Below are 10633 nucleotides of genomic sequence, written 5' to 3'. Positions count from 1 at the left end.
GTTGAATAAAAAGATTATCTTATCTTATCTTATCTTATCTTATCTTATCTTACTTTTGTAAAACCTTCAACAAAGGAGAAAGAAATTATTGTTTCACAAGAAAAGAATTATTGGCCGTAGTAGCAAGTTTAGAACATTTTCATAAATATCTCTATGGTCAAGGGTTTATAGTAAGAACAAATCATTCTGCTTTACAATGGTTGTTCAACTTCAAGAATTTGGAAGGTCAGACAGCAAGGTGGATGCAACGATTACAAGAATATAATTTTATTATAAAACATCGAAGAGGCAAAGTACATGGTAATGCTGATGCTCTGTCAAGGAGACCATGTCTTCAGGACTGTAAATATTGTGAGAAAATTGAAAGTAAACAATCTCTGATAGTGAATGCAATTAGAATAGAGTCTGACGATTATTGGAGTGATGCAATGCTTAGGAAAGACCAGATCAACGACAGCAACATTGGAGACTTGGTTACTTTTAAAGAAGAGGGTAAGCGACCAGCTTGGGCTGAAATTTCACATAGAAGTGCTATCTACAAGAGCTATTGGGCCCAGTGGGATTCTTTGCAGGTTGTTAATAGAGTACTGTTTCGGAAATTGGAATCGGCAGATGGTCTTTCTATGGTTCTACAAAAAGTCATACCCGATAGACGGGTACCAGAAGTCTTAGAAGAGATTCATGGTGGCGCTTCTGGTGGTCATTTTGGAACTAATAAGATGCTAGAGAAGATACGGCAGCGCTTCTATTGGGTCAATTCTCAATTCTAGAGCAGATATAGAGTTGTGGTGTCGGCGCTGTGATACCTGTGCTGCAAGTAAAGGACCAGGGAAAGGTTCAAAGGAAAGATGGAAAGATATGATGTGGGATCCCCTTTTGAAAGAATTGCTGTGGATATAGCTGGTCCGTTTCCAGTGACTACTAAAGGTAATAAATATCTGTTGGTGATTATTGATTACTTCACAAAGTGGCCAGAAGTATACATTGCAAATCAAGAGGCCCAAACCGTTGCCAGAATGATAATAGATAATTGGATAATTCGATTTGGAGTGCCATTAGAATTACATAGTGATCAAGGCAGAAATTTTGAATCAAATGTTTTTCAAGAAGTTCGCAAATTGTTAGGGATAAAAAAAACACATACAACCCCACTTCATCCACAATCTAATGGAATGGTAGAGCGTCATAAAAAGACATTAGGATAGTTTCTACGAAAATCAGTTTCATCAGATCAGAAAAATTGGGATATGAAACTTCCTTTATTTTTACTGGCTTGCCGCTCAGCCGTACACCGAGCAACTGGTTGGAGTCCAGCAGAAATGCTTTATGGGAGGGAGATTCGACTCCCTGGAGATTTAATGTTTGGTAGACCAGCAGATCAACAAAAAAATTGGATGGAATACATTTCTGATTTGGAAAATCATCTTTCAACAATTCATGAAATCGCCAGAAAACATCTAAATTTGTACAGTACTAAACTAAAAATAAAGTATGATTTGGCAGCATCAGAAACAAAACTTGAAGAAGGGAAACTCGTTTGGCTATATAACCCAAAACGAATTAGAAGAATTTGCTCAAAATTAGAAAGAGCATGGGAAGGCCCATACTACATTCTGAAGAGAATAAATGATGTAGTGTACAGGATTAGGGAAACTGGAGGGAGAGCCAAACCTAAGGTTGTACACATTAATCGTCTAGCACCTTATCAAGGAAATCTGGATATTGGAGACCAACATCCCTAAGGGGGGGGGGATAGTGATGTAGGCAAGGCCTGTATGGACACTAATCATGTGGACCCGGTTGCCAGGGTGATAGTTATTGGTAACCAACTGTTTATGAGAAAATAACTAGTTGAGTTTCAAGTTGGATTTTGATGACAGATGTTCAAATATGTTTTATTTTATTTTGATCTTGCCTAATATGTAAACTTTTAATTAATAAACTGACAATTAAAAAGCACATCTACAACAGTATGTGAAAAACACGTCAGTTTTAGCTCCAACCATCATCACCAACTACATTGTCCTCACATTGATGCTTTGCACAATGATATAAGTTCATGAGATTATTTCCTATGAGAATCACCCGTTAGATGCACTACATTTTAGTATTTCCAGTATTCCCTAGTTGCATTATTTTGAACCACCTTGACGAGTCGAGAAGAATGAAGTGTAGTACGATGAGATCCGAGCATTGTGTCAAAAGTTAAAAGTGTTTGCAATTTTGAATCTTGAGGTGTCCTTATGCGCGCCTCTCCACTAGGAAATACTCAAATGTAATGCATCTGAATGGGTGATTAACATAGAACATAATCTCATGAGCTTATATCATCGTGCAAAGCATCAATGTGAGGACAATGTAGTTGGTGATGATGGTTGGAGCAAAACATGAGGTGTTTTTCACAATACAAGGAGCATTGTTGTCAGGTGTACCTGAAAATCTATATGAGATAGAGCGCTCTACCTGGTCTCAGATTGTAGAGCACAAAATTACACCCAGAGGGATTTTGAATTATACATCTAAATACTTAGTAACAACCGAAAGATATTAAAACTAAAATTCATCAAAGTTGATTTTTTCTTGAAATGTTACTCATTTTAGAAAAATCATAACTTAGTACTCATTGCAGATAGAGAGTTCCGGATGATCTCATTTTATTCAGAATTCTATAATCTAAAAAAAGGATGAAGCAAATTATTCTGACCGGTTACTGAATTTGGCGGAAATAGCTGAAAACTGGAAAATGAACCGGAAATACTAGGTTTTTGGACCACTCTGTATCCAGCACAAGGAAATTTTGCATGACAAAAATTGTTCTGGACTTCTCTTATGTATCCAAATATAATATATAAAAAAATCAAAACTACAATACACATTTCAAGCTCACCCCTTTTTTATGTCTATATTGACTGGAGTTATATTGACTCAAGTTATATCACATTTCAAGGAATACAATAAATTAGCATATTTTGGTCATGTCGATACGTGAGAAATTATATTTTTATTCGATTTGATTAGAATAGACAGATTTCTTCAACCCTAAGCTAAAATAAGCTCATATCAACTTTTTCCAGCGTTCGCCAGAGATATTCCCAAATCGACGTTTTTCCAACGGATTCTCAGCCAACTGCTGATTGAATCTAGCCTTAAAATCTGTTTTTACTATTTGACGGAAACATGCAAGATATCTGAAATAAAAATTAGGCGAGCTACGCAACCGGCTGGGCTCATTCCTGGATCCCTCACCTCTAGGAGGTAAGAGGTAAGATAGAGTTATGTATAAGTTTTCCATTGAGGTACCCTTATCACCTTGACCGCGCGGCTTGACAAGAGGCCTCGTGTGACTGCTTTTGAAGACAACCGAGTCTGTTTCAAACGGTTAATCGCACGATGCTAGGAAAATTTTCCCATCACTTGCTTTAAAGCTCCAAAAGTGAAGGAAAGCCCCGAGTGAAACCCACCAATAATGAATTACGGAGACCTCCATAATAATATTAGATAGATAATAGTTATCTCTACAAGCCTCTCTCTGCCTCATACAGCACCGTAAAGCGCATGCACAAGTAGCGGCTTTATCCCAGTTCCTTACAGTCAGTTCTTTGAACGTAACATTCTTTGATGGTTACCGACCACTGTGACTGGAGCCACAAAGTAGAAGGAATCTATCTGTGCTGTCAAAGTAGAAAGAATCTTCTCTGTGCTAGAGCACAGAGAAGTCCTTCTACTTCTTCTTCAGAAGTCCTTCTTCTTCTTCTTCAGAATAGTCCTTCTATTTTGTGGCTGGAGCTGACAGCGAACAGTTAAGGAGGCCATACACGTACCGGCCAGCCTGTCAGTTTTGCCTGAACAGTCTGCCTGTGACCAGTGGCCATAGTGTGTGTAGGGTCCGGCTGGACTGTCAGTTAAGACTGTACAGGCTGATAGTGATAGAATGAAAACTTATCAGTTCAACCGGCTTGCCGGAAGCTGTATCTGCTTTTATTGAAATAAATCTCCTATAATACACTTTACACTCTTATAATACACTTTCAAAATGTTGGTAAATATCTCAGTTGACTAGCATAGCAGCTTCACCACCCAATAAATAGCATTGTGTAAACGTTTCAATTATTTTCTATAGCCTACTAATTTGAAAAAGTGCACAAACATGCAATATTAGGAACTAAATGACTCATTGGACTACACTTCTGGCTTGATTTCAGCGGCCGATATGTTAGTAAATTTGAATTGCATTTATCCACGAGTGTCCAGTGTAACATTCTTCAATTATACATTCACTAATAGTGGATGGGCTTTGAAAGACTGATGTGTAATAGAAGTATTTCTTCTATTGTGAGGTCCACGTTATAATGGCAGTGAAGAGATATAGGAGAAAAACGTTGCTGATCCTCTGTCTTGTCAATGCCTTCCATTTACGGTAGCTGATACAGGTTTATTGATGTGATATTAACGGTTCATTCTCGTGTGAAATAATCAATTATTTATTATAAAGCAAGAAATCATATTTTTCAATAATTTAATAACTAGGATGAAATATTTTGTTAATTAATTATTTATTCTACATTGTTAAAAGACGATCTGGCAACAGAGAAAAGCGAGAAAGAGATTGCGCTATCCGCTTTGTTTAATGATATACAAGGATAGCAATACCATTGCTATAGTGAGGTCCACGTTATAATGGCAGTGAAGAAAGATAGGAGAAAAACGTTGCCAAGTCTCTCCATTTTGCCATTGAGTGTACACAGCTGTTACTCGATTCATCCCATAAAATTTGATCTAATAATAATTATCATTTCCTTGATAAAATAATCAATTTAATGTCAAATTAGTCAAGAAAATATATTTTTTCATAATTTGATTCAAAAATTTGCTTTCATAACTGAGATCAGATTTTTATTTTTATACAAACCTGAAATGGTGGCTAATTTAAAAAGCTGTGATACAACAATCTAAATTTCAAAACAACAGAAATTAAGTTAATTGGTTGGTATTCTATTCCAATTTCTTTTAAAAATAATAGAAAAATAGAGATCATTTTTAAAGTAAGTAATTCCAATGGAAATAATTCTAAAATAACCTTTCAGTATAATTTATACCGATACGAGTAGGCTAACTGAAGCATGGATAGTCTAGGATGGTTAGTTATCAACTTTTAAAATATCATGTAAGGTATTTTAATTTGTGTGTTCTCATACGGTAATGTCTAAAGATTATCACATTTTTCCAAAAATACATTTTAAATCAATTATACGACTTGTGTACTCAATTATTTTGATAGAATGAAGAAAAAAAATGGCGGCTGAGAATTGTTTGTTTACTTTTGTACAGTCACTGTCAAAAGTAAAAATAAAATATTCTGTCAAACTGACAACATTGCAAAGCGAGAGAGAGATAGCGCTATCTGTTTTGTTGTATGATAGAAAAGGACAGCAACAGTATTGTCACTCGTACTCTGCCATTATAACGTGGACCTCACTATAGTCAGACAATAAATGCCTTTATAACGTGGATCTCACTATAAATCAATGGAACGGGGATAAAGCCGTTACTTACGCATGCGCATTACGGTGCTTTCTGAGACAGAGAGAGGCTTGTGTACTACGAGTTTGCAGGTTATGTTATGTTTGCTTATTGATTTTGTCGCTGTATTACTAATACTAAACGTTTAAATGCCGCATTTATCTTAAAGTGGTCAACAAGATAATCTTTCGTATTTTGTAATTTTTTATAATAGTCCCATGTCCTCTTACTATAAACAGGTTTGCAGTAATTGTTCAGCTACTGAAAGTAATAATTGGAAAAAAGTTGAAGAGCTTGGAACATGGGTATGCAGCAATTGCTTTGATGATATTATTGCAGAGAACGCCTCAAGTGATGAGGAAGCAACAAGTCAGGTAAAGTTTCATGTTACTTTGTTGGAAACGAATTTGTATTTTTCCATGCATTCTATTACTCCTTTTAGTCACCATTAGGACTAATATTATAGAGAATCTTTTCCATCTTTACCCAACGGCTCGCCTATCTTGTCACAACGATTGAATGCTTTTGGGTATGATGCATCAACGACACTTAAACCTGCTCCTCTGAGGAAGAATGTGGTACAATGTTCATTACAGCTTGCCTAGTAGAATGGCTAGAATGGTAGGAGTACTATTAGTTTGTAGGTTCTATAACTTACAAAGTTATTCTTCCTAGATAAATCTGAAGTGTTGGATAAAGGTGCAATTCCGCCGCCGCGGAAGGTGTAACTCAAGCCGCCGCAGCTAGAGCACATAACGTATAAATTCATCTTATACGTTTTTGCCGATATAAGATTTTACGTATTTGCCATTATTAGATTTTGCCGACCAGGCTAGCCGAGTCGATTAATGAATTTATAGGTTATGTGCTCTAACTGCGGCGGTTCTTGAGTAAACGCTTATGAATTGCACTTTTAGTGAAACACCTTTCTATAGGTTACATGAGTTTGTTTACCTTCCACATTCTATCTTGATAACTTATGGGTTTTTATTTTTTTTAAAGCAATCTATCTGGCTCAGCTGATGTTCCTCCTCATATACGATATACTCTAACTCTTGTCCTGTTGATACTGTGACATGCAGTGTTTGCCTATCACATTATAGTATAGCATTCTGTTTCTGATATGATGACATTTTGCGCATTTCAAAAGTTAAGAGATTGGACGGCACGACTGAGTTTTTAAAGATTGAAACTTTATTAACACCACTACTACAAAAATTACCGAATTAAAGAATTTCGGGAGCCGAGTGCTTTCGTCAAGTGATAGAGTAGAACTGACTAAAAGTAATTTATTGAGACATAAAGAAGACAATGCATAGTCAGCTATATGTTATAACAATAGGGTTGTGTCTTGTGTACTACTACTATAGATATTTAACTAAATACATACTTCTGTTCCAGAGAAAGGCACTCTATGTGATGACATGATACAGTGAGTGTGATGCACACTGCCAGTCCATATTTTAGCATTTGGGCTTTCACACAGTTTATGGTCTCTATATATTATCATCTCTCCTATTATGTCAGGAAAACATCTCTACATTCACAAGAAGAGAGAAAGAGCTCAAGGGGTGGGGGAACTTGGATGCATCTCTTAGTTGTTTGCAGTCCTTTCCTGATAGTGAGGATGTTTAACTGTTTGCCACACTCATTAAAGGAGTACCCAGTTAACGAAGTAGCACATCACAAAAATTTCCACCGGCTGTAGGATTGTTTTATTGATAAATTTACTGGTCTGTAACACTGCCAACAGTTATTATGGTTCTCGGTTTTATAACATGATTGACATGGGGGCCTGATCATTGGCAACAATATTGGGTATTTGGATATTCTAATACACATTGTAATCAATAAATATTTGGGAAACAGTGGTGGCGCTTGACCTGAACAGTTGGGTGGGCCAATGGTGGGAATTGTTGTGGGGGGGGTGACTCTGGGAAGTGGGTGTGCTTTATGAAGCATATTCAACTATACAAGTTGTTATGCAGGTAGTTTATGTCATTAACTAAACAAAAACAACATAATATGTATCTCACCAAAAGACTTGTCAAAGTAGACACTACAATTGGATTATTGCTAAACTATGTTAATCTTTGCAAATTTTAGCACAAAAGTTGCTAAAATTATTAACTTATTACTTTATAAAATGATAGACCAACTTGTTTGTCAATTCGGATGCAATTCATATGATGAGATGTAAACAAAGCTATACTAGCGCTCAGCAGTCCAAGCGAGAATAGTGTGAATCAACGTCCAATGGGCCGGCTCAAACGGGCCCACTTGATCCGTATACCGATGCATTGCTCCTAGCGCCTGCCAGCGCCGCCGGCTTGCGCTGCCTTGCCAATACCTTCTTATGAGAGCTAGAAGGGCCCTTCAATGTGCTATGTAAATGATTAGTGGCTATCGTTCAACTCGTAAGTATTCTACGATGGCCACGGATGATTTGCATGGTATTATAACGAGAGTTTTCTTCAGTTGACAATTCAAAATTAATTTATATCGTATTTTATTAAAAAAATAACTATTAACCACATAGCCCGAAGCATTGTAAAATATACTTTACTGTTTCATTTGGGTGGGCCCGGCCCACTTGGCCCTTATGGAAGGGCCACGTTTATTAAGCTAATTAGGGTAATTAGCCCTATCTCTAGGAAACTTATTTAATCTAATGTATCAATGGGCCTTAATTCTGGGGGCCCTTCAATGTGCTACGTAATGATTCGTGGCTATCGTTCAACTCGTATGTATTCTACGATGGCCACGGATGATTTGCATGGTATTTCAAAGAGATTTTCTCCAGTTGACAATTCAAAATTAATTTATATCGGCGCTGGCAGGCGCTAGGAGCAATGCATCGGTATACGGAGCAAGTGGGCCCGTTTGAGATGGCCCATTGCACGTTGATTGATAATTGACCAATGGTCAGTCAGATTTATTATGTGTCCTTGAAGCCGGGCCTTATGTAGCAAATATTAATTGATCTCTTTATTTTCAGATAACAACACGTAACACACCAAGAGTGTCAAGGAAGGCAAGGATCTGTCCTCCTCAAACATCATCCACTCATCATGAAACTGCAAGTGGCCGAAGATCGGTTTTCAAGAAGAAGATTCCTCACAAAAATACTAAAAAAAACATTCATTCGTTTACATCCAATGAACTACAAAGCGATGGTGGGGTTCTGTTCAAAGCTGGAGATGTTGTGCGGTTTCACATTAATAAGCATGAGTTCCGTTACGCACAGCTTAGAAAATTTTTGAGAATTTTTGAAGAAAAAAGAGCATCTGTTTTGTGGCTTGTACCTAAATTTTGTACTGATTGCTATCCAGAGACAGACTTCAACCCCTTAGATTATGAGGCAGGAAAAGAGGACGATCTCACTTACAATTTGGAAGACATGACTTTTGTTATGCGTCTACCAACTAACTGCTTCAAAGAATACTTGCAACGAGTATATCGACACGGAAAGAATATATTAAGATATTAAGTAACATTAAAAATATTGGAGTCAGACCATATTTAGTGTTTTTCAGGCGACAACCCCAGGGTATCCACAGAGCGGGAAAACCGGGAATTGTAGGTGAGTTTCTTTTGGGCGGAAAACGTATAGAATTTTGTTGAAATACAGGAATTTTTTTAAACTTCCGTCAAGTAGTTATGTTGATAATTTCATATTAATTCAGGACAGAGTTGAAATTAAATTTAGCCGGTAGATGGGTGGTGTAAATGTAGTGATTATATGGGCGATACTGGTTGGTGTATTGATGTGGAATTTTATCAATACTATGTGTTTTTTTGGCACTGTGTATTGATAGGTTGTATCAGAACGAGTAGGTTTTCTTTTGATATTCTATTTATATATTTATTTGAGGTATAGTTCCGTATCTTGTGTAAGTTTTATCGTTATTGAAATTGTCGATAGTACATCAAATTACACATATGTTCTGAAGAACCTAAATTGTTTTGTTTAATTATAGTCCAATCAATATAGACATGAAAAAGGGGATGTGATTGCAATATATATATTGTTGTTCTGACTTTTTAAAATTACACATATGTTCTGAAGAACCTAAATTGTTTTGTTTAATAATAGTCCAATCAATATTGACATGGAAAAGGGGGTGTGATTGCAATATATATATTATTGTTGTTCTGACTTTTTAATATATTGTTTGAATGCATAAGAGAAGTACACAATCAATTTTCCTAGCAAAATTTCCTTGTGGTAATACAGGTGTTTGGCCCAAACACCTCGTATTTTCAGTTCATTTTCCAGTTTACAGCTGTTTCCTCCAAATCCAGTCATTGGACAGTAAAATTCGCTTTCACCTTTTTCCAGATTATTTTTTCAGTACTCCAATGAGTACTTTGTTACAAGTTTTCAAAAATGATTAAAATTTCAAGGAAAAATCAATTTTGATGAATTTCAGTTTTTAATCAACAATATCTTCTGACTGTCACAATTCATATGTTTAATTCAAAATCCCAATAGTTTTGTGCTCTACAACTTGAGACTGAGTAGAGCGCTTTATCTCATTTATAGTACAGTGCAATTTGGCCAAAAATGGCCTTACCTCAACATCCAAAGATGAAGTTTCCTTTCGATGCTACTTCTCCATAAAACCCCTATATTGTTTTGAGTCAAATTCGTTGAACAAATGGGTAATTTATTGTTGAGTGTACTTTAACCAGTGGCGGCTCGTGCAAATACTAATGGGGGGTTCACATTTAACATGAGCAACAAGATCTAGATCTTTAATAATTTGTTAAACCCCATGTTTCAAGTGAATTTTGTTCGTTTCATGTAGTAGAATGTAATTTTTTATTCCTAGAAGAGTACTAGGCCTATCATATTATTACGTAGGTAACAAAATATTCTAATGGGTTGTATTATATTAAGTACCTATATAATAATTTGGATTTTCGTTTAATAATAATAAGTATTTAGATATACTCAGGATTCTCAACCTAGAAGATGTACTCCCATACTCCCATTGAATAATTCATGTACAAATCATAAATTATACAGAAAACAGCAATAATTTTTCCTCGATGTAAGATAATTTCCAATCAAAGAAATAAGGATTAACATGCTTTTAGAGACTTTGTT

The 10633-nt window shown here is 36.0% G+C and overlaps 1 protein-coding gene across 1 annotated transcript; it reads left to right on the top strand.

Annotated features, from left to right (window-relative positions):
* Window positions 1–5610: 5610 nt before the first annotated feature.
* Window positions 5611–9635, top strand: LOC120348699. The gene is made up of 2 exons (XM_039442447.1): window positions 5611–5894; window positions 8519–9635. Exons 1-2 carry the CDS (start codon window positions 5739–5741, stop codon window positions 9008–9010), a joined length of 648 nt encoding a protein of 215 aa, XP_039298381.1. The 5' UTR covers window positions 5611–5738; the 3' UTR covers window positions 9011–9635.
* The last annotated feature ends 998 nt before the right edge of the window (window positions 9636–10633 follow it).

The sequence above is a fragment of the Nilaparvata lugens genome, chromosome X, assembly GCF_014356525.2.
Source record: "Nilaparvata lugens isolate BPH chromosome X, ASM1435652v1, whole genome shotgun sequence".
Lineage (NCBI taxonomy): Eukaryota > Metazoa > Arthropoda > Insecta > Hemiptera > Delphacidae > Nilaparvata > Nilaparvata lugens.
This window is presented reverse-complemented; position numbering and strand designations above follow the sequence as displayed.

Coding starts and splice junctions, on each gene's coding strand:
- LOC120348699 (XM_039442447.1), top strand. CDS start 5,739: ATGTCCTCTTACTATAAACAGGTTTGCAGTAATTGTTCAGCTACTGAA. Junction 5,895..8,518: donor ATGAGGAAGCAACAAGTCAG/GTAAAGTTTCAT, acceptor CTTTATTTTCAG/ATAACAACACGTAACACACC.